Source organism: Pseudorasbora parva, chromosome 5, assembly GCF_024679245.1.
Source record: "Pseudorasbora parva isolate DD20220531a chromosome 5, ASM2467924v1, whole genome shotgun sequence".
Classification (NCBI taxonomy): Eukaryota; Metazoa; Chordata; class Actinopteri; order Cypriniformes; family Gobionidae; genus Pseudorasbora; species Pseudorasbora parva.
In genome coordinates this window covers 32,749,433-32,772,135 of record NC_090176.1, presented here as the reverse complement: position 1 = coordinate 32,772,135, position 22,703 = coordinate 32,749,433, and the positions used below count along the sequence as shown (strand labels likewise).

At 35.5% G+C, this 22,703-nt stretch overlaps 3 protein-coding genes across 4 annotated transcripts in view; 1 reads left to right on the top strand and 2 right to left on the bottom strand.

Moving 5' to 3' along the window:
• The window catches only part of rnf17 (ring finger protein 17), a 59,210-nt gene extending 57,154 nt beyond the window's left edge, over positions 1 to 2,056 (bottom strand). For both annotated transcript variants that reach the window (XM_067443908.1, XM_067443909.1), the window contains exons 1-2: positions 1,938 to 2,056; positions 1,599 to 1,714 (exon numbers count right to left, since the gene is read on the bottom strand). In XM_067443908.1, coding sequence (XP_067300009.1) covers positions 1,599 to 1,714; positions 1,938 to 1,992 — 171 coding nt within the window. In that variant the 5' untranslated portion in view covers positions 1,993 to 2,056. The remainder of the gene's footprint in view (positions 1 to 1,598; positions 1,715 to 1,937) is intronic.
• Positions 2,057 to 4,133: 2,077 nt separating this feature from the next.
• arhgap20 (Rho GTPase activating protein 20) lies at positions 4,134 to 13,720 on the top strand. Its single transcript, XM_067443912.1, has 15 exons — positions 4,134 to 4,401; positions 5,191 to 5,267; positions 5,864 to 6,031; positions 6,624 to 6,773; positions 7,178 to 7,219; positions 7,315 to 7,399; positions 7,481 to 7,558; positions 7,694 to 7,757; positions 7,887 to 8,039; positions 8,389 to 8,570; positions 9,246 to 9,410; positions 10,447 to 10,577; positions 10,808 to 10,988; positions 11,142 to 11,253; positions 11,896 to 13,720. The coding sequence occupies exons 1-15, from the start codon at positions 4,327 to 4,329 to the stop codon at positions 12,996 to 12,998; spliced, it is 2,766 nt and encodes a 921-aa protein (XP_067300013.1). The 5' UTR covers positions 4,134 to 4,326; the 3' UTR covers positions 12,999 to 13,720.
• A 152-nt stretch (positions 13,721 to 13,872) lies between these two features.
• On the bottom strand, positions 13,873 to 21,166 carry fdx1 (ferredoxin 1). The gene is made up of 4 exons (XM_067443911.1): positions 20,877 to 21,166; positions 19,085 to 19,209; positions 18,486 to 18,615; positions 13,873 to 14,306 (listed from the first exon to the last, which is right to left on the bottom strand). Exons 1-4 carry the CDS (start codon positions 21,035 to 21,037, stop codon positions 14,177 to 14,179), a joined length of 546 nt encoding a protein of 181 aa, XP_067300012.1. The 5' UTR covers positions 21,038 to 21,166; the 3' UTR covers positions 13,873 to 14,176.
• Positions 21,167 to 22,703: the final 1,537 nt, after the last annotated feature.

Here is a 22,703-nt window from a genome sequence, read left to right as displayed (position 1 = left end):
TTACATCAAATTCATGGTTTAATAGGTAATCATCACCAGTGGCATAACTTCGTTTTCAAAAGTGGGTGGGACATAAATTGCGTATCATATGCACGCGGAAAACTGCGTACTATGCACGCCAAAGCTCATTTTGACGTGTGAGGGGCGCTCATACGTCAAAATGAGCTTTTGGCGTGCATATGATATGCACTATATGGCGTATTAAGGGGGGGGGGGGGGGGGGGGTTGCATTGCTGATACAATGTTATAGAAGATGTAAAATATGTACAATAACAATTGCAGAAAAATGAGTAGCCTATTAAGATGTCCGGAAATCAACTAAATAATTAATTTATTGATATAGATCTCATTTAATTTTAGCATCTAAACACAATATAGCATTGTGCCAAGAATTTTCATGTGAAAGGCATATAGATTTGCACACTTTGCTTATAACCCCGGGTCTAGTCTGTTAAACTTGTTAGAAGTTCTCGTTTCTAATCTGCCCTCATAGCCTATTTTTTTCTCTCATCAAAACCGAATATCATCAGTACATCAAGAGCAGGGACAGTTTTTGTGCATTTTGTTTCGTGATCTGACCGGAAAAAATAGAAAGTCTCTGCAAGGGCGTTAGATTAAAGCGCTCGTCTGTGTGAAGACTGCATGAGCCGAGAGAAATCTGATAACAGCGGCAACGAGCGCCAGTCACCAGATCGCCCCTTATTTAACAAACGAACAAAATGATACTCTTCTAGTTAACTAGAGATGTTTTGTTTGTATTAGTTTATCCGTGAAGCAAGATGTTTTTAAAAAAAGTGGTGGGGAGTGGGGACATGTCCCACCTGTAAATTACGCCTATGATCATCACAGGTTTTATCATCCAGCCCATTCACTTGACTTATTTAAAAAATGTTAATTAATTGGAACTTCGTGACAATATTTCAAAGTGATTTCCAGCCATCTTGAAAAACAAAAATTAGAAACATTGCATGAAACACGAATAGAGATGAGAAGTGAAAAGAGGCAGCAATTACATTTTAAAGCATCTGTGTGAAAGCAAAACTGGAAAGAGGTAACTATTTGGGGAGAAAAACGAGATTCTTAGCGAATTCAAGTAAATTATTAACGGGATATATTTTAAATTTAATCAAAAGAGCAGGCCACAAATTCATAGTAACGTTTTATATATATATATATATATATATATATATACTGTTAAATACAAATAAAAAAAATTAAAAATCAGGAACAAAAAATGCAGCAGACTCTTGCCATATATATTTTATTATACTATGTGACACTCTGATTAAAAAAAAAAAAAAAAAAGCATTAAGGAAATTGTACTGGTCATTCAGACAAACTGAGGGATAAGGATTTTTTGCAGTGCAACCGTTTGATCAACGTTATACAACTTTGGGAGAGGAACAAACGTCTCTGGTTCCTATCGTAACCTCGGTTCCTTGAGAGGCGGGAAATTAAGTTATACCAAAGAGATTAACCTCGCCGCAGCGTTTTCAACGCAATTGAAGTGACCGCTCTCGAAAAGGAACCGAAATGATCAGTTATTCACTGACAATCTAGTTTTCCCCTTGACTTTTTTTCTTATTTATCTAAATCACCTGACATTCCGGACACGTGATGATGTTCTGCGGGGACTCGAGCGCGCGCAGACATGTGTTGCAAAAGATATGACTGCACAACAGCACGTGCGGGAGATTCCCCACAGCTTCATCTTCTGAAAGGGGAAAAACAAACAACAATCCACCAGATTAATAAACTCAATATTTACATTAGGTTATCTAAACCATGACAAATACATAAGTGTTTATTATAGCGCGTTTCTGGAATCTTCATTCAGTCACATGTTTTCAAACTTACGCTTATAGGATTAGAAAAAAGTGTAGTAATGTAAATAGCCTTTCGAGATATCATAACATTTAAGTTTTGTTGTTTATTACCAGGTAATGCGTAGGATGCGCCACAGATATTACAGGCAATCGCCGTCTCCGACATCTTCCACAGAGCTACTTTGAGTCAATGCCCTGTTTCATTAACTGACGAGTTCACTCGCCAATCGTCCAATCAGAATTTGTCATCGCTTGGTTTATGTCCAATCGGAGCCTTCGTTACTTTCGAACAGCTTGCGTCGATGTTCTACAATCCAATCAGAAGTTCCCTTTTTAATTGAGTGCGATATATGATGTCACCTGTTCGATTAAAAATGTAGTTTTCATTTACTGTAAAATAAAAAATAAATAATTATTAATATTGTGTTTGTTTATATTGTTTCCCACAGTTTCTATTAATATACATGCGTGCTTTGTCTGCAGTTTTGAGCTCGTGACAGGATGGATTCTTCTGATTGGCTATCAATGTTTTTAGGTGAATAAAATCGTTCCGAAAGTTTGTAGTGTCGATATCGTTATAGCTCACATAGGCTAGCTGTGTGTGTGTGTGTGTGTGTGTGTGTGTGTGTGTGTGTGTGTGTGTGTGTGTGTGTGTGTGTGTGTGTGTGTGTGTGTGTGTGTGTGTGTGTGTGTGTGTGTGTGTGTGTGTGTGTGTGTGTCCTTGTTTATATTACATTGTGGCAATTTGTGGGGACCAAATGTCTCCATAAGGATAGCAAATCCTGAGATCACCTACAATGGGTCCCCACCTTTCAAAAGGTTTATAAATCATACAGGATGAGTTTGTTTGAGAATGTAAAAATGCAGAATGTTTGTGATGGGTAGAATTAGGGGCAGGGGCAGTGTAGGGGGATAGAATGTATAGTTTGCATGGTATGAAAACCCTTAGCCTACGAGAGTCCCCAAAAAGATAGTGAACAAGACATAAAAGTGATAAGTGAAAAGTGATTTTGGCAGTAGCCTAAGGTTTGAAAATGGCTTAATAACTCTCCTCAGTATATTTACACTGGTCTTGATGCCCAACTTACCCACCATCATCATCAAAATAGACTTATATTTATCATTCATAGACTTATATTTACCCTGTGCATTTTATATAGCCCTACATTATATTAGCTGTCAATGGATGCATGCTCTCTTTTTTTTAAATAATATTGTGTTACATTCTCTGCGTACTTAGGCTGCATTTCAACTTAAGTCACATAAAACACTTATATTGCATAGAAAATGCTATAGTGCTAGTATGCAATTCTAAAATACAAACTGTCACGTACAAGTGGGAACACATATCCTGGACCTACCCTTACACGTGAAATTCTCTCCACATTTTTTCTTCATCTGTTCTTCATCTTTGTAAACAATCCCTGACAACTCCCTCTTTTCTTTGTTCTTTCTGTCTGATTACATATTTACTTTAGGTTAATAGTGCTTGAAATATCTTACATGTGTCTATACCTGCTGATTGTAGAAGAATTTTTTGATGATAAATATTAATGATTTTCACCACCATTGAGAATAGGTCATTAACTCTATTGTTTATTAAACTAACAAATGAAAACACTTTAATTTAGCTGTTTCTGCCCACAGTCAAAAATTAGTAACTTTACTACATTTTTTGTGATAGACATGTTTAGTTAAAATTCTTAGATTATGGAAGAAGAAAAAAATCCCTTAGTTTTGATGTTGGCATAGTAGACTTCATAGTTCAGAGGGCTTTGTTATAGCAGTATGAAGGCCTCATTTATGACATTTTTAGTTTTTTTTTTCTTTTCTGTGCAAAAGTCTGACTAACTAAATGCAGCAGTAGCTGGATAAAATCAGACAACAATCAGAATACATAACTGACAGTCTAAACAGTGAGGACATGATGATTACAGATTGAGCAACCGTCAATCAAACTGGCTATACATCTGGTGAGAAAAGAGGCTTAGGTTTGTCTGACCATTTACTCATCCAAAAAAGGAGGGGGCAGGGTATGAGGATAAACTGGCTTAGGAATTATTATAGAGAAATATTCAATAGATTCTTCTAATATTTGTCAAAAATATCCTATTTCCCAAAGACAAACAGCTATAACTGTGTTCAACAACATATAAATATGATATTCTCTGTCAAAATAAAGCAATATGTTGTATAGACAGACCTATCTCATTATGTTGCAAGATCCCACCTCTTTAATCCTCCCCCACTGTTCTGAGACACAGACATAATCTTCCATCTTTCAGGGTGGAAAGACAAATACATTGCTCTGATAAATCAAAGTGTGGAGTTTGTGATGAGAACGGGATAGCTGAACACACCCCCGAATTTTGTATTTTTTCCTCACTGAAAGGAGAACATTAAGTGAGGATTACCCAGAGGCAGATGATAATATGGAAGCATTGATCTGATCAGTCCTCTAAATCACCTCCACAATCTTTTACTGGGATTTGTTTTTACTATGGGACCACTGCATGAACCAGGATGGCAGAAGAGAAGCCGAATCAAAAGTTGTGGGGAATACCAGCACTCTAATGTAAGTAAAGCAATAAACTCTAAGTAGGCGTTTAATGGCTGGTTTGCAACACATGATCATACACCAATATTGCAATAGTTTTAAATAAAGGGAAACTACACCATTTAATGCAACAGTTAATATGGCATACTTTTCCATCCATTCAGTATAATGAAATTGATTTGTTTTATTACACATTGCCAGATCCATACACAGTGGTGCACAGCTGATTCTCCACATTTCTGTGATTATGAAGATTAACAAAACACATACACTGCTGTGATTTTGATAAATAAAAGATGCAGCCAGCACTTTTTTAAAAAAAACCTTACAAGACCATATTGTCACCACCTTCAAAATAATATTTTGAAGAATTAAATTGGGCATTAATTTAATAAAACAGCTAATTATTTTAAATGATTGTTTATTTATTTAGGAAGAATACACATAATAATTCATAAAAAGAAGTCAAATGTGCCAGATTTAGCCAGCTAATTTTCATCCATATTCCCAGGCAACCGTAGTAAAAATAATATTAATAATTTTAGATTATATATGTGTTTGTTGGCAGTTCTTCTCTGGCCAACAAACGAACAGTATATGATTCAGGCAGAATTACAGGCCAGAAGTCAGAATGGATTAGAACATTCAAAATATTTATCCAGTTCCATCTGATTGAAGAATCAACACTTTTTAACAATTGGGCTGTTAAACTGATAAGCATGGCTTTGATTGCCTGTGTTATGTGATGCTGGTTATTCCTCTTTTTCTTTTATCGTATTACATTGCTCTCTCTTATTCTTTCTTTAGAAGTCCTCTCAGCGCAGACAGTCGGCTCCCTCTATTATTCTCAGCAAAGCCCTTACAAAGGCTAAACCTGTCTCCAGGTATAGTATCAACTTCATCTCCTGAACTTATTTCTACAAAACCACATCACAATATTTGAAAACTAAAAATGCATGTATGAAATAATATTTGTGATTTTAGTAAACATAAATATCAGACTGCATGGCCATTTTACAGTCTGTTTCAGTCTCAGTGGGGAGTTTGATTCCCTCTTCACAATATCACAGCCAGCGCTTGTGTGCATGCAAGAGGCTTCTGAATATATTTGCATTTTACTGAAAGGGCACAATGAAGATATGCTACCAAAACCAGACTGTGTGTGGTCTCACAACCAGCATCTGCACGTGTGTGAGTGCATGTGAAAGAGAGACAGCGAGAAATGGGACTGTCTGCCGTCAGACAGGCTGTCAGAAGAGTATGTGTAACTTCTGAAGTCTACTGTTGTCTGATGTTCAGCTGATTTATTTCTAGCAATGATCAAGTTAGAGGCCATGATAAATTATAGATAGATCGATAAACTGGACATGTTTTCTTTTGCAAACATTAACGGGAAGATGCCTGGCCATGGGAAAGTGTCTGTATTTTGTGTGCCTTTTGTGATATAGTATTGTCTCATTTTCTCTCTTGTGTGTGTCAGGGATTGCATATCTCAGGGTAGCCATGACACTTGCGCCCTGATCCAGTCTATGCTCAGCCCAATGAGGAAGCTCATTTCCCAAGGCAATGTACTACTGCAGACAGGCCTTCAGACCCAGGAGAGATTCCTCATCCTCTTCACAGATCTTCTCATCATCACCAAGGCCAAGTATGGAGGGGGAAAAACTGAGAAGACTTTTTTTTTGTTGTTGAAATGCATTACTTTTCCAAAGTTTGGGGGTCAATAAGATAAGAAGTCGTATGCTTACAAAGTCTGTAATTATTAGACTTTAATACAGTAAAATGTGAATAATATTGTTTTCTATTTGAATGTTTTTTAAAATGTAATTTATTTATGTGATGGCAAAGCTGAATTATCAGCATCATTACTCCAGTCTTCAGAAATCATTCTAATATGCTTATTTGGTGCTTTAGATTTTTTGTGTGTACTTATTATCAATGTTATCATAACACTGCTTAATATTTTTGGGGAAACCATGATCCATTTTTTTTTAGAATTCACAAGTTCAAAATAACAGCAATATTTGAAATAGAAATGATACATTGTAGGATGGCTTTACTGTCACTTTGGATCCGTTTAATTCATCTTTGCTTGATAAAAGTATTATTATATTATTATTATTTTAAAGTACTGACCCCAAACTTTTAAACTTTAGTTAACAGATCAATAAAATGAATGTGGATGGTATAGTTCTGATAATTTGGTCTTGGAATAATTTGATGTTTTTTTTCTTCTTCAGGTCAGTAATGCAGGTGAAGCAGAAGGCGTGTGTGCGTGTGAATGAGATGTGGACAGCCAGCTGTGTGGAAGAGGTGTGTGAGGCCAGTACTGTTTCAGAGAGGAGCTTCGTCATGGGCTGGCCAACTTACAACTGTGTGGCTACTTTTAGGTACACACACAAACACAGACACACGCTTCTTTGTGGGGACTCGCCATAGGCATAAAGGTTTTTATATCCCCTTACACTATCCCTACCCCTAAACCTACCATCATACAAAACTTTCAGCATTTTTACATTTAAAAAAAAACAAAAAAAACATTCTCTATGATTTACCAGCTTGTTTTCTCATGGGAAACTCAATTTGATCGCATTGTGATACTAATCCCCATGATTCAGTGTGCATTCTGTCCCCATAATAGAAAAACATGTTTCTCACTCACTCTCTCACACACACGCACACACACACGCACGCACGCACACACGCACAATTATAGTATACTGTATAGCCATCTAAATGGACCCACTGATGTTGTTATTTAAAATTATTTTTGTGTATGTGTGTGCTCGTACAGCACTTCAGAAGAGAAAGACAGGTGGCTGTCTCTCATTGAAAGGTCAGTTATTTTACTTATTGTAATAAAATAACTCATTATAATACCAAAATTAAAAAACACTTTTAACTATTTTTTCTCCTCTCTTTTAAAATAAGTTGTATAAAAGAAGAGAAAAAGTATGACGATCCAAAGACGATACCACTCAAGATATTTGCAAAGGATGTTGGGAATTGTGCCTACGTAAGAAGAACTGATTGTCTTAAAATGATGTATTGTATCTTTAATGTGTAAATGAAGGAGAATTTGATTTTGTCTCTCAAGGCAAAGACTATTTTTATCAGCAACACAGACTGTACCTCTGATGTCATTAGCACAGCACTGCAACAGCTCGGTCTTTCAGTAAGTTAACACTGCACTACATTGAAATGAATGAATGAATGAATGAATGAATGAATGAATGAATGAATGAATGAATGAATGAATGAATGAATGAATGAATGAATGGAATTAATCGTATTGCTTTTGTCTTTATAGGGTGGAATAAAAGATTATAAGTTGTGGGTATGTTCAAAACAAGATACTCCATACCCTTTAATTGGTAAGAGTTTATCAGTAATTCTCATATTATCAAAAAAATCTAACTAGATAAAAGTAGGCCTACTGAGGCATTACTATGTAATACTTTCCCTGCACAGAACCTGTTTGTAAGGGGCTTTTGTTCCACCAGGTCACGAGTTTCCTTACAGCATAAAGATGAGCCACATTCGCCTGCTGCAGCAAGATTTAGTGACCTCATCCTACAGCCAGATGGCGCTTTTGCCTATTGATGCTCACTGCCAGTTCTTCCTGAGGCCCAGTCAAATGAGCAACACCCTTACAGGTGAGAGAGGACTACCACACTACTTGTTTTGTTTTTATAGTAAGCTGCATATGCTATTTTTGCAAGCATTAAATACCCAGATATAGTTTACTTACTGAAAACACTATTTCTGTGAGGATTTCCCTCTGAAATAATGTCAGTCTACATCAGCCTAAAACTACATCTGGCAAAGACATGACCATTAACATTAAGCCATATGTTCTACAAATACATACCTTATGGAATAGATTTAGCTTCAAATCAAAAGCTTGTTTTCCATCCCATGTCTTCTGAGTCTGACACTCAAATTTCACCAAGCCTTGCTGGCCTCTCTTGCATGTGTTTCTCTTGCATATATTTCTCCTAGCAGAGCAGAAAAGCAGCAGGCGGAGGATGTCTCTTATTAGCTGGGCTTTTAAACGAGGCTCCAGCGTTGACCAGGCTATCCAATCCGAATCCCCTGACCACATGATTACACCAGGTCCTGGTCACCTATTTGGCCGACCGCTCAGTGATGTGATAATTGACAATACCCTGCCATCACCCATTGTGGTAGGTGCTGTACTGAAAACCCTCATATTAAAGGCAGTTCAAATGGTGAAGGATAAATCTGACTGGTGCAGTATGGGCCATCATGTACTGATTCTCAAATTTCATAACTTTGAGAATAATTGACTGAAGCAGTATAATACTAAACATTAAGCTTGTTATATTAAATTATATACATCAAATACATCAGAGTACATCAGAGGGACAGCACATGTGAGATGTTTTGGAGACAAAGTTAGAGAGGCCAGGTTGAGATGGTTTGGACATGTTCAGGGGAGGGAGAGTGAATATATTGGTAAAAGGATGCTGAGGTTAGAGCTGCCAAGCTGGAGGTCAAGAGGAAGACCAAAGAGGAGGTTTATTGATGTAGTGAAGGAGGACATGAAGGTAGTTGGTCTGAGAGAAGAGGATACAGAGGATAGGACTAGATGGAGGCAGATGATTCGCTGTGGCGACCCCTGAAGGGAAAAGCCGAAAGAAGAAGAAGATATTAAATTATATAATTGAAAAGCTGTATATCATCGTTATTAAATAATTTTGAAAAAATCTATAATAAGAAAAGTTATTATGAAAAATCTATAATAAACGTGTTAAAATATCATATAATTACAATAATTTAAAATAACAGTATTAAAATTATATTATGAATAATAATAAAAGCACCTGCTCTTTTTGAAGGATATGCTGAAGTGTTTGTGCAGCGTGGGGGCTGTAACGTGTGGTATATTTCGGCGCTCTGCCGGAGTGAAGGCTTGCCGAGAATTGAGGAAAAAACTGGATTCTGGTAACTATGGAGAACCACTGAGAGGAGAATCTATACTTGTTACTGCAGCAGTGTTTAAGGTAAATAAGGGGAAATTTGAATGTATTAACATTGTTCAAATGTTTGGATTCTGAACAATTTTGGTAATACTTTAGTTTAGGGTCCAATACTCACTATTAACTAGTTGCTTATTAGAATGCATATTATATATATTATAAGATATTGGCGGTTTATTAGTACTTATAAAGCATATATTAATTCATTATTCTGCATGACCATATTCTACATCCCTTAATCGTACCCAATAGTAGGTTGCAGTAATCAGGAGTTTAGACACCTTCAACATTTTCTCACATTATCACAGTTTATTCGCTATATTTTCAAAAATGGTAATAAAATATGACAAGAACTCAGAGGTAAACTTTCAGTACAAATCCATCTTGATATGATAAAAAGGTATATAATGGATATCAATCAACCAATCAGCCGTTAAATTTAAGTACACAAATAGATACTATCAATTTAGGTCAACAAACTACCAAGCAGTCTGTGGTGTAAACGGTTACATTAGCAATTAAAGAAAAACACTTTAGCATAACATGGTCAGGTCAAAGTGTCTGAATAATTTTGTTCTCAATTTGTTATCAATTGTACTGGTAGTCCACTGTATAAATAATTGTTGGGAATAATATGTCACAGTTTACTTTATTTGTCTATCCTCACTTAAATGAAATATTGTGTCCTGCACCCACTAGCAAAAAAAATATATCTGGTGTCTGAAATTTTTTTGGTTTGACTGTAAATGTCATTACTCCTGGCTTCTCTTCTGTCACATGATCCTTCAGATATCATTATGCTGATTTGGTGCTCAGCAAGTGCATTTTTTAAGCATTCTTTGATGAAAAGCATTCATTTAAAATATAAATATTTTGTATTAAAAATTATATATATTTTTAAATACTTTACTGCCACATTTGCTGAATTTAATGGATCCTTGCTGAATTACATTTCTTTAACAAAAGACCCCAAACCTTTGAACAGTAGTGTAACTCAAGAATGAACATTGATTGTATGATATCAAATCTGTGTTCTCACATCTGTGTATCGGATTGACAGGATTTTTTACGCAGTATACCTGGCAGCCTGTTGTGTGAGGAGCTCTATGAACAATGGCTTCAAGCAGTGGAGCAAGATGAAGAAAGAAATGGTCACATGACAGAAAGGAACATGGTACAAGAAGTTCAGAGGTAATGTTCTAGTAACACTGGGATTAGTTTTGTAATTCTTGTGTACTCAGGATAAAACCTTGATAAAGATGGATCAGGGCTATGATATTACTGCACACCTTAAGCAGATTAAGGTTAATAGCCAATTTACTGCAGGTATATGGGCTATATTAGCTCATCATGAAGAATGTTTTATGAGCTGATTAGTGCTGTTTTTTTTTTAGATGTCTTGATTTTGCCCCCATTTACAGGCTCGTTCAGAGTTTGCCTAAAGAGAACGTACTGCTGCTGAGAAACATCTTGGCAATGCTGCACCATATACAGCTCAATGCTGAGCACAACCAGATGAACTCTTTTAATCTGGCTGTGTGTATAGCGCATAGCTGTCTGTGGAACAGCAATCTACAATCTCAGGAAAAAGATGCCAAAAAGGTGAGTGCGGACATGCTTTATTATTGGCAGTTTTTTAAATAATATCTGCTGAGTACAGGATTAACTGCTTAAGTAATCATCATTATTACATTTCAAAGAACATAACAATGACACAGGAAAGGAAATGTCATAGCAAATGTAATCTGTACACAGGTGTGTGACCTTGTGCGTGTCTTGATTGACAACTGCTGTGCGTTGTTTGGGGATGAAATTATAACCCTCTTAAAGGATTTGACTGAAGACAACAGAAGCAACCACGGATCAGGTTACTATAAATACAATCATACTTCACAATCACACACACAGCAATGTAAAACTCAAAACAACACTGTATAATATTTTGTCAGCCTAAAAAAAGTGAACTGAATATTAGTTAATATGCAATCACTCTGGCAAAAAATATTTAAATGATATAAAACATTATAATTATTATATATATATAACATTTGTTTTAATGTTCTTCGTCAATGTTACGTCCTGGCTCCAATGCCATATACAGTGTGGTGTTTTAGCATATTCTTTAATAATGTTAATGTTTTGAATTGGAGTTTTTAATATTTTTATTTTAGTTTAGATTTGAGTTGTGTAAATTACTTTTGACACCTTTATTTTTTTATATTTATTTTGATTAGTTTTAGATTTAGTAATTTTATTACTTCAACAAACTTAATCTACACATACCAAGATAACTTTTTTTAAAGTTTGATGTTTTTCATCTAATTGTGTTTTATTTCAGCTTTCGATTAACATTAAAAAAAGTTTTATTTAATATTAACAACCACTGTCTTTACCTAAAATGACCTGAAGACCTGAATAAGGGTCAGTTCAGATCAGTTCAACATAAATAAGACACTTAAATAAAGACACATTTTCCCTTTTTTTACATTTCTCTTCTTTTTGCCTCTAGTTGGGTCCCTGCAGCAGATGTCAGACTCGGGTTATGAGAGTCTAAAGAATGAGGTTAATACTGACACGGAGGACATTTCTAAGACTCGTCCTCTTAAAGACAGTCGTAGCATGGACTCGCTTATGTCACTGAGTGATTGTGACCTTGAATGTCCAGAAAAAAACCTGGTGTCTTCCAACCCACTAGCACAAATCAGGAACTTTACACCAGCTGTGCGTCAACCCCGATCCCTTAAATTACAAAGACACTCCATGCCTACCATTGTGTGGACTTCTCATGAGCAAAAAGAAAGCTCAGGAAGCGCAAGTTATCAAGAGGTTGAGAGACCGGATGAGATCAATGATAACGTGTTTTTGGAACACACCTTTCAACAGCTGAATTTCATGAGAGAAAAACAAACTTCACAAACATCCAATGTATCATCCCCAGTAACTTCACCAACAGTCTCATCTGTGAGTTCAATGGACAATCCCTTTTCTCCTCAGAACTCTCCAGCAAGGGGACAATCTGATTGGCTTGATCAAAATGCAGATAACCCACACCCAATCACCTTGCTGAATGAGAAACCATGTTCAGCACATTATCAGAGGAACATTGCTGATATTGAAGGGGGTGTGCCGCCTTCTTATCAGCAGGCCTTACAACAGCTAAACAGAAAACCATTCTCACAGACTCCCACTCGAACGCCAGTGAAATCCACAGGGCAGCTACATAAAGAAAAAAGCCTTTTCTACACGGGGTCCGAGTGCCCCAAACACAGCCCTTTAGGAAAACACCAGGTGTCCCCTGCTCCTCAGACCTTCAATTTTACCTGTCAAACCAAGACAGAAGAGGAGGTCAGGCTACCACAGAGTGTGTTTTACGGACAGAGCTGTAAGTTGACAGTGCACAGGTTCAGGGGACAGAATGCAGGTTCGAAATCTAGCAAACTCTCTGGGCAGCAGTTAAGGTTTAAAGCACTTGATTTGCACCCCTCTTCTGGGAAAATAGTTGGGGACTACTTTATGGATGCTCCCCCTCTCGGAGCGGGGGTGACAGAGAACCAAGCTATTGGCAGACGCCGCAGGCTCAGCTGTTGCAATAGCAGCCAGTGGGTTGTGTAAAGCCAATGGGAACGGTTATGTTTACATAAACACTGGATACCAATTAACCTGAAGTCTCTTATAATTAACAATTACATGCTCCATTTTACAGAATTATTATTTTTTTAGGCATATTTAGACTATTTTGCTTTAAATCATAAGTAAAGTCAAATGTCATCTTATTAAATTGTATTTATTTTTTTCCTATTTTTTGTACATATTCATGGGCATATTTTATTCATAATCATGAGCATATTACTATGCATGAGATTCTATATACTTAAAATATTTTTTTAAACATTTTTTAACATATTTACCTTATGAAAGTGAAACCTTTTAAGAATTTAAATACAAACACATACTCGCACATTCACAAAGTCCCCTTTTCAGGATTACATAGGGATATATAAGCCTTATTGATCCTAAAACTGAATTAATTATTCATATTCTGATGTTTAAAGAGGAATGCCACATTTTTTAGGTCCAAGATGATTTCATATAAGTTTATATTAGTGAGCATTTTAATGCCTTGTAAAAATAAGCATATTCTTTTGTCTGTAATAAAAATAGATTGTAAATACAATATTTTATTGGTCTTTAAAGAATGCTATATCATATAGGCCTAAAGTACTTTTCATTTTTGTAATTTTTTGAATAAGTACAACTGTAAATCTTATTAAAACTAGTAATCCCATTTGAGTGTGACCATTTATTTTTCAGCATGAGTGTTCAATATATTTCAGCTTAATTCTCAATGAGCAAATGACACCATTCTTCAACACACAAATATAACTTTAGACAACAAAACAGCTAAATAATTTCAGTTTAAGATATAATAAAACATTAGCTTGAGGATGGTGTTGCAGCTTTCAAACACAAAAAGAAATAAGACAACTTAAAAAGTATTTTTTATTGTAACAAATCAGTTTCAATTATATCTGCATTCAAAATGTATACCAACAAGATGCTCCCAGCTCTCATTGTCACATAAAGAATCGCAGAATCTGCACAATTAAAAAAATTTACAACACCAAAATTATACAAACTACTTGCAGCAGCAATGTAAATAACATGAAACGATAAATGTTATCATTTAAATTGTAGGTTTCTATTAAAATAGTACATATTAAAACACCTACTATTAAAGATAATATCCATATTGCAGTGTTTATGAGATACGCTGGGCTTTATTTAATAGATTATACTTTGGGTGGGGCTATGGAGGACTCTTTTTCACTGTCAACTCGAGCATCGGATATCACGTCTGGCACACTCAGAATCATTCCATCCAGGTCCTTCCTCAAACACACCTGGCAGCCCAGACGAGATCTGAGAGACATACATGCAAAATAGAAAATTATGTGAAGATTTCTCATGAATATTCAAGTTTAGCCAAATTATGAATGAGCATGGAGAAAATGAGGGTTGATAAAACAAAACAAAACAAAAAAAATGTAAAAGACATTTTAACGTATGCGCATCTTTTAAGGTATAGTCTAATTAATAATGCAATAAGGCAATAGTGTTGTGTGTTTTTCAGACACAAACACCCCAAATCACAATTATTTGCACCAATGTTGACGTTACATGCTGAAAAGAGCTATTATAGTGAGCTAGAGTTGCCCCATAATAGTTTGCCAAATCATTGACAAAACTTTAGTAGATGAGAAGAGGCTTGGTTAATGAAATATTAATAGGTCAGTTGGTTGCAGAACACCCCTCTAATATTAACCTAGATAAATGTGCACCATTAATAGGTGCATCCAAGTCCTTTAGAGGAGCGTGGAATCTAAATTAGTACCACACTTATTGCATAACGTTTAACATAACATCCATATCTCTATAGGTGCATACACTACAGGTGCTGGACATATGATTAGAATATCATCAAAAAGTGGATTTATTTCACTAATTCCATTCAAAAAGTCAAACTTATATTCATTCATTACATACAGACTGATATATTTCAAATGTTTATTTGAACTATATCAAACATCTGTGTTGTAGTATACCAAAATCCCTTTAAAGGTGCAGTGTGTACATTTCAGCAGCATCTAGCTGTGAGTTGCAACCGCCTATTGCTGACCCCTCCCTTTTGAAGCACATAGAGAAGCTACGGTAGCCGACACAGGACAAAAATGTAGTTTTTGGAAAGAGCATTGTGTGCCTAACGCTCTAGAGAAGTTTGTCCATTTAGGGCTACTGTAGAAACATGACGGTGCAAAATGGCGATTTCACTGTAAGGGGATCCTGCTGTGTATGTAGCTAGAAATGGCAGGTAATAAAAAAATAACTGTTCATTATGTAAGGTTTTTATATACCATTGAATTCATAGTTATGTGTATTATATTGCATTTCTGTCAATAGATCCTCATAAATTCTACACAAAGCAAATTTAAGACATATTTCACTCTGGGACCATCCTTGAAACATTTTTCAGGCAGCAATTTCAGTCATGCAAGTACAGCTCCTTTCTCTTTATATGGGGAAACATCAAACACCAATTAAATATTACCACAACTGTCTTATACATTTTGTTTTTAAACACTTAGGCTAAATCGTGACAAAACAGCATTTCTCAGGCTTGACCAGCCAAATGTCCATGTTAGGGTTGTTAATGATACACTTGTGTCACGATTCAATATATATCACGATACTGAACTCGCAATACGATATGTAACCCAAAATTTTAAAGGGTTAGTTCACCCAAAAATGAAATTTCTTTCATTAATGACTCACCCAAATGTCGTTCCACACCCGTAAGACCTCCATTCATCCTCGGAAAACAGTTTAAGATAATTTAGATTTAGTCCGAGGCCTTTCTGTCCTTTGAATGTAAGTGTATGCCCACTTGCTGTCCACGTCCTGAAGGTAATGAAAACACCATCAAAGTAGTCCATATGTGACATCAGTTGGTTAATTACTCTTTTGAATACGCTTTTTTGGTCCAAAAATAACAAAAAACACGAATTTATTCAGCATTGTCTTCTGTTCCTCATTTGTTTTCAAACCTCAAATAAAGAATCAAACGGTCGCGAATCAGCAGATTGATTTGTGATTCATATCGCCAATGTCACGTGATTTCAGCAGTTGCCAGTTTGACACGCGATCCAAATCTTGAATCATGACCGTTTGATTCTTTATTTGAGGAACACAGAAGAGAAGACAATGCTGAATAAAGACGTATTTTTTGTTAATTTTGGACCAAAATGTAGACGCTTCAAAAGAGTCTAACTAACCAACTGATGTCACATATGGACTACTTTGATGATGTTTTCATTACCTTCTGGACATGGACAGCAAGTGGGCATACACTTACATTCAAAGGACAGAAAGGCCTCGGACTAAATCTAAAATATCTTAGTGTTCCAAGGGTGAACAGAGGTCTTACGGGTGTGAAACGACATTGGGGTGAGTCATTAATGAAAGAAATTTAATTTTGGGGTGAACTAACCCTTTAAGCCGGCCAACATAAAGAAGAGCAATTTTTTAAAACTTTTTTATTATTATTAAAATATTATTATTATTTGAATTATTATTAGGACCACAAATGTGAGATATAATATATAAAACCCACAAATATTCCCCGATTGCATCATTATATTCATATAACATTATATGTAGTTGTATAATGTAATGTCACTGAAACCCTTTCAAAAACGTTCATCTTTTCCCCTCACACATCACTCGTACTTCCAATAAAGGCAGCATCTCTCCTGGTACTCGCTATGATATTAATGAACTTAACATAAGAATAAACTAAATAAAATGCTTTGAACAAAGCATTTTGTTCAAAGCTAAATGTGATCTAATGATTTAAATGATGTTTGCACTTTCACTAAGGAGTGCCGCTTTAAATGATGTTTGTGCTTTCGCTAAAGAGTGGCGTTCCAGCAGCGCATGCACTTCAGATGATCAATACAATCCGGCACAGGTCTGTTCGCAAGAATGGTCATCAAAATGACCACTCTTAAACTGTAAATGTTTAGCTCAACCAAGAACTCTGCATTTACTCACTCATGTTGCTTTCGCACATGACACAATCATTTGAACGTCCGTGTTTACTACAGTATGCGCGTCGTGTAAACCTGTTCATCATAAACTATTGTTCGTGTCTCTTCAGAAGACTTGGATTTGGATTAGACACTCGATTAGGTATTTTTACGATGCCTTTATGACATTTTGACATGATCTTTTAAGTTTAAGAGGAATAATCAACTTCAAATGGAGGGACAGAAATCCATCAGGTTTCATAAAGAATATCTACATTTGTGTTTGGAAGCTAAAGCTGCACTATGTCATTTTTACACTATGCAATGCACTAAGGCGCCTATTCAAAATAAAGGCATAGTTTGATGACGCCAAGTTTGAGCTCAGAATCTTGGGACATGTGGTTTTCACCTCACAGCCGGTGGAAAATAGGACTCGGGCAGAAATCATGTTCATGGATGCAGTTATTAACATGACTGAAGTAGTATGAAGCAGAGCAGGACCAACTGTTGTGGAGCTGAGCAACACCGCTGGAGCAATGGTTAAGTAAACACACACCTCGCGAGCAGCGGAACTTTTATTATGTTGCGGGCGCCATTTCCTCTTTACAGTCATAAGTATGAGGTAACGCAGCTCTGTTTATCATATTAGATACATTGAAGTGTGTTTAAAATGATGTTATGACGTTACTCTGTGCATTTGCTCAGCAGCTGCTCTGACACTTTTTCACAATATAAGAGTAAAGCGTTTCTGTTAAATAAAACCAGAAACCGAGGGTAATGCAGATATGATGCAATTGACAGTCGACTCCCTCAGACGTCCTGGTTAAAACAGCAATTTTATCACAATTTACAAATAGCTGGAAACTTTTGGGATATTGTAAGAACTCAACTGAACAAAATATATAACACTGGCCAAGTGGTTTTTGGATATTTTACTGCAAAAATACTACATAGTGCACCTTTAAACGAAAAACAACATTATGGTGAGTACATGATGACAGAGATTACATTTGTAAATTTGTGTTTAGGTGAATTATACCTTATTAGCCTACTTAGGCCTACTACAGCAAATTAAGGCCTACTACAGCAAACTCAATATCACAAATCATATCGTTTCCATCAACAATACATATCATCAGATTTTTATATCGCGTTATATCGTTTAACGATATAACGTTATACCTCTAGGCATCTCAGAACACTGACTTGTTTCAAACCAGAGTTTCTGCAGTGGCGCTAATAATACAGCCAATTGCCAATTAGCGGGTGTAAGTATTGGCAATTGGCTCTATTATTTAGGAGGCAGGACTTATTCTGCCACATCGGGTATTGCAGAGAAGAAGAGCCATAATGTTTACATTTACAGGGGAATTAACTGACTGTGTGTTATCTGACACACTTTCTTGACCTTTACATTTCAGTCTTTTCCCAATACAAAACTGTATATATTTGTTTATTTCCCCTATTGTTCAATAATTTTTAAGTTTCACAGTAGAAATGCCTGGAGTTTACTCACGTGTCTGTAAGCCCATAAGCCAAGTCCAGCATGTCCATTTCCTCATCAGAAACAGGTCCAAGCTTCTTATAAACAGCTTCCTCAAAAATAAGGTGGCATGTAGAACAGGCCAAAGTTCCCTCACATGCACCTAGTTCAAAAACCCAAAAGACACACAAATATATTAGCCTACAAGCTAGTGCGACTCATAGTCTACTTAAATTTATCAGGTGACAAGCATTAAAATATTTTCTAAGCTAAAGGAGTAGCTGTTGACCTTGTGTTACCTTTGGATTACATGCACAAAGCCAACACAGCCCCGGTTACACTGACCAATTTTTTCTTTTCTTTTCTCTTTTTACTTTTCTATATGCACATGCAAATGTAAAAATGCAAATGTAAAAAAGTGCTTAATGAAGTAACATTCAGCTAGATTTATTTAATCCAAACATTAACATTTAATATAACTAAATTAACCCAACTACATTAGGTTACACCACGTTATTTAAAGGTCAAGTAGAAGCCACATTAAAAAACTTTTATAGTGTGTGAAAGAGATATATAGTGTTATAATGTGTATCTGGAATATCTATATGCAATATTCTTCTTTAATAACTTACCAAATCCATCAATATCTAGATCATGGTTGACAACAACATCAAGTAGTGAATCTCCAGTTAATGCATTCACCGAAATCCTTTTTCCATCACGATTTATGAAGTGGACTGTCACCTTCTCTTCAGCCCTGCACAGAGACATTGTTTATGCCTTAAAGTGGAAAGATGAAGCCATCATCACCATTATCATCATTAGAAATACTATATGAAAAACCTACAACAATGATTCCTCCTCCTCTACTACAACACCTCATTAAACATTAATTCACCTAAGCCCTGATAAAACCCTAATGAGAAAAGACAATTTATGCATAAAGGGTCAAACTAAAAGAAAGAGGATAGAGGGGGTTTAGATGCAGTGGTCTTCAGCAAGCAAAAGAAGATATTTTGGAGAAAAAAAACCTTTTGTCCAGTGAAATGTTTTGGAGTAATACAGTTATTATACAAATTTGTGTCCTCATTTAAACAAGCACACACATACACAAATATTTTTACACTGCAGTTATTTTTTTCATTAAGAATGCCACACAAAATTAAATATTTTCACACACATTTCTCATTCGATTAAAATGTTCTGTAATAGTTCACAATGTTTCTTAACACATCACATATTACTCCAGCTCCAGGCTTCAAAAATCACATGATCCTTTAGAAATCATTATAATATCCTGATTTGGTGCTCAAGAAGGATTTTTTATTCTTTATTCTTTTAAAACAGTTGTGCTGCATAACATTGTCGTGGAAACTTTATGTGGCAACATTTGTTATTTAGAATTCTCTGAATCGACACTTTTGAACAGTAGTGTATGTATGAATGACTGTTTTATAGCGTTGCCCTGAACTACGGTCAAGATTGTGAAATATTTGGCAGCTCAATGTCATAATTGACCAATCAGAATCAAGTACTCCAGCTGTAAAATCAGAGAGTAGATATGGAACAGAAACTAATATCCCTCATATACACCTGTGCATAGTTGTTGAATTGGCCATTGGTGAGACAACTAAAAACTTTTGCCATCTTTAGTTACAAATGCATTAACCACAACAATAGTCTGCATTCTTAGGCACCAGATCCAAAGATAAAAATTACAACGACAGATAACATAAAAAGTAAAGACAAGTTTATGTTAAAAAAGGAGAACACGCTGTTATTACAACACACGCATGATATAGTATCCCATAGCCTTGACCTAAAAACAGTTACCAACAAGAACCTACTGCACTGGAAACTACAGTCAACCCAAAAAAGACCTGGACACTTAAGCTGCTTTTGAAAATAAATGAAAGCTAATGTATAAGATAATAAAACATCAAATCAAGTGTCAATGTAAACAGATTATTCTAGACCGCTCAAAGCTTATCTGAACCATGTTACCCAACTGATCTCAAGGTCATTTTAGTGATTGTATGTAATCAGTTATTCTCACGTTCGCACAGCTGCCCTAATCATTTGTGTAGAAGTCCATCACAAAATAACTATGAACCTATTACAGTCGACAACCACTTGACGTTTACACTTTCAACATTATATTTACCGTTTTATCATCTGATCAATACGAAACTGTGATTGGTGACATGTTTTTCTTGACATATCTGGTTATAAGGTCTTTCTTTTTAAAAAATGTAATGCTACTCGTTTTGATATTATCTAATGACGTTTACATATTTTATGCAGGCAAGTCACACTTTTTTTCGGGAGACTATGTAGCCTACACTTAACATCATTGCTGGCAAAATAACAACGATAGGTCCTTATGACTCAAATCGTGTGTCATTTGAAAAGTCAGTTTCTTACCTTAGTGAACTGGTGAGTGTGTTTATTCCTCTAACGTTACTGTGTGTGTTGCTCTCGGTCACGCATAGAGGAAACGCTCTCGCTTGACTGAATGTTTGTTGCGCCGCTTTACGCATAACAGCCGCTCGCTGGAGAAACACTCTCAAAACACATGCCGACATTGTAATATACTTTGACAGACCGCCGAATAACTAACTAACGTTACCACCGTTGCATATGTGATGGACTTAAACTTTCGACTCTTTATATGCGCCGGAAATAGAGCGGTTCAGTCGTGACGTCAATTTGTATGCCAACCCGGAAAGAATTTATCATGTGTTTTTGTCTTGTGGACGCTTGTGGAGGCCACCCAGGGACCGTTCAGCACCATAGTTCAGCACCTTTTCTGGATCTTTCTTTACTCCACAAAGTTTTGGAAGGAATTCAGCAGATTTAATATTGAACAGCTTCACAAGAACTTCACTTTAAAATGGGAAACTTAAATGAAAAGGCAAAGAAAAGAGGATTTTATTATAAACTCTTAATTATATTGACTAATTTTTACTTGCACAAATGTAAATATAGCAACCAAAAACCTACTTTTAAACATTTTTATAATGATGCTCTGTCCTATATAAAACTTATAAGTGCTTGAATTAACAAAAAGGCTATTATAACTATTTGTATACACATTGTTTGAATGTATATGTGTGTATATAGCCTATACACCCTCTGATATATTATATATTTTCTTGTTCTGTCTACAGTTTACTTGAACTTTTGTACAATAATGAGAGGGGAAAAAACATTATCATGTGTTCCTGCTTCTATGGTTCTGCCACAGTCGGTTCCTGCTTGAACAACCTCTTTTACTGTTTATGGGAATAGTGCTTCTGGATTTGTGGAAAATGAGGCCTGTGTTAGTAATTTTAATATTTTTATATGATTTTTTTTTATAAAATATTTGAATAAATTAATACATTTTAATATTTTTTATTTGAAATATGGAATGCTATCTAAATAAAGTCTTCCTCATAATGTATTTACAAAGTGTTTTATTTGATGGGATTTCATTTACAGCAAAATAATTATGAAATAGTAAACAATCCATGCAACATTGCAAAAGTAACACATACATATAAAACCATTGTTTTGGACTACAGATAATAAAATTAATTAATTAAAACATATAAAACAAAGCAGAATAAAAAATATACAGTAATATATTTTTGTTTAAATGACCTTCTGAGCAGATATAACATTTATTCCTTCATCGTTTTTTCTCCTATACTTCTCTTGAATATATCAGAATTTTCAATGTTGACTATTAATCAATTTTTTCACTATCAACAGTGCAAAAAAAAGAAGAAAAAAAAGGTCCCCATGAGCTAACTTTAACCATGCAGTTGTAAGATTTGAGGGCGCAGCAAACACAAATGAATCTTCCAGAGGATTCGTTCAAACATAATGTCACACAAAATTCAACTCAACTCTGTTTGCATTGAACTTTCAGCGCTGTAATCTTGCAGATACTGTTTATGCTCAAGCAGCAACATTACACACTAACTAAAGTTAAAAAAGTGATATTGCATGCAACCACCCCTTTAATAACAAATGCACATGACCATTATGCATATATGTATAACTCCCAGTTCATGTAATTGCTATATGGTTGGCTGAAAGGGTACCTTGCTTGGTATCAGTATGATTATATCTATGCCTATATAATTAAGAAGGTGCATGGCTTGATTTAAATCTGTGTAGAATGTAAGAAAACATAACTGTACTCAGCTTAGAGAGGGAAGAGACCACAGATAACATGTCATTTGTGGTGAGGGGTGCCAAATA

What these genes read in the sequence shown, in the direction of transcription:
- arhgap20 (XM_067443912.1), top strand. Translation starts at nt 4,327, where the DNA reads ATGGGACCACTGCATGAACCAGGATGGCAGAAGAGAAGCCGAATCAAA. An exon ending in TGCAACAGCTCGGTCTTTCA is followed by an intron (nt 7,559 to 7,693) that starts GTAAGTTAACAC and finishes TTGTCTTTATAG; the next exon opens with GGTGGAATAAAAGATTATAA. An exon ending in TTACTGCAGCAGTGTTTAAG is followed by an intron (nt 9,411 to 10,446) that starts GTAAATAAGGGG and finishes TCGGATTGACAG; the next exon opens with GATTTTTTACGCAGTATACC.
- fdx1 (XM_067443911.1), bottom strand. Translation starts at nt 21,037, where the DNA reads ATGTCGGCATGTGTTTTGAGAGTGTTTCTCCAGCGAGCGGCTGTTATG. An exon ending in TCTAGATATTGATGGATTTG is followed by an intron (nt 18,616 to 19,084) that starts GTAAGTTATTAA and finishes TTTTTGAACTAG; the next exon opens with GTGCATGTGAGGGAACTTTG. An exon ending in GCTTATGGGCTTACAGACAC is followed by an intron (nt 14,307 to 18,485) that starts GTGAGTAAACTC and finishes TATGTCTCTCAG; the next exon opens with ATCTCGTCTGGGCTGCCAGG.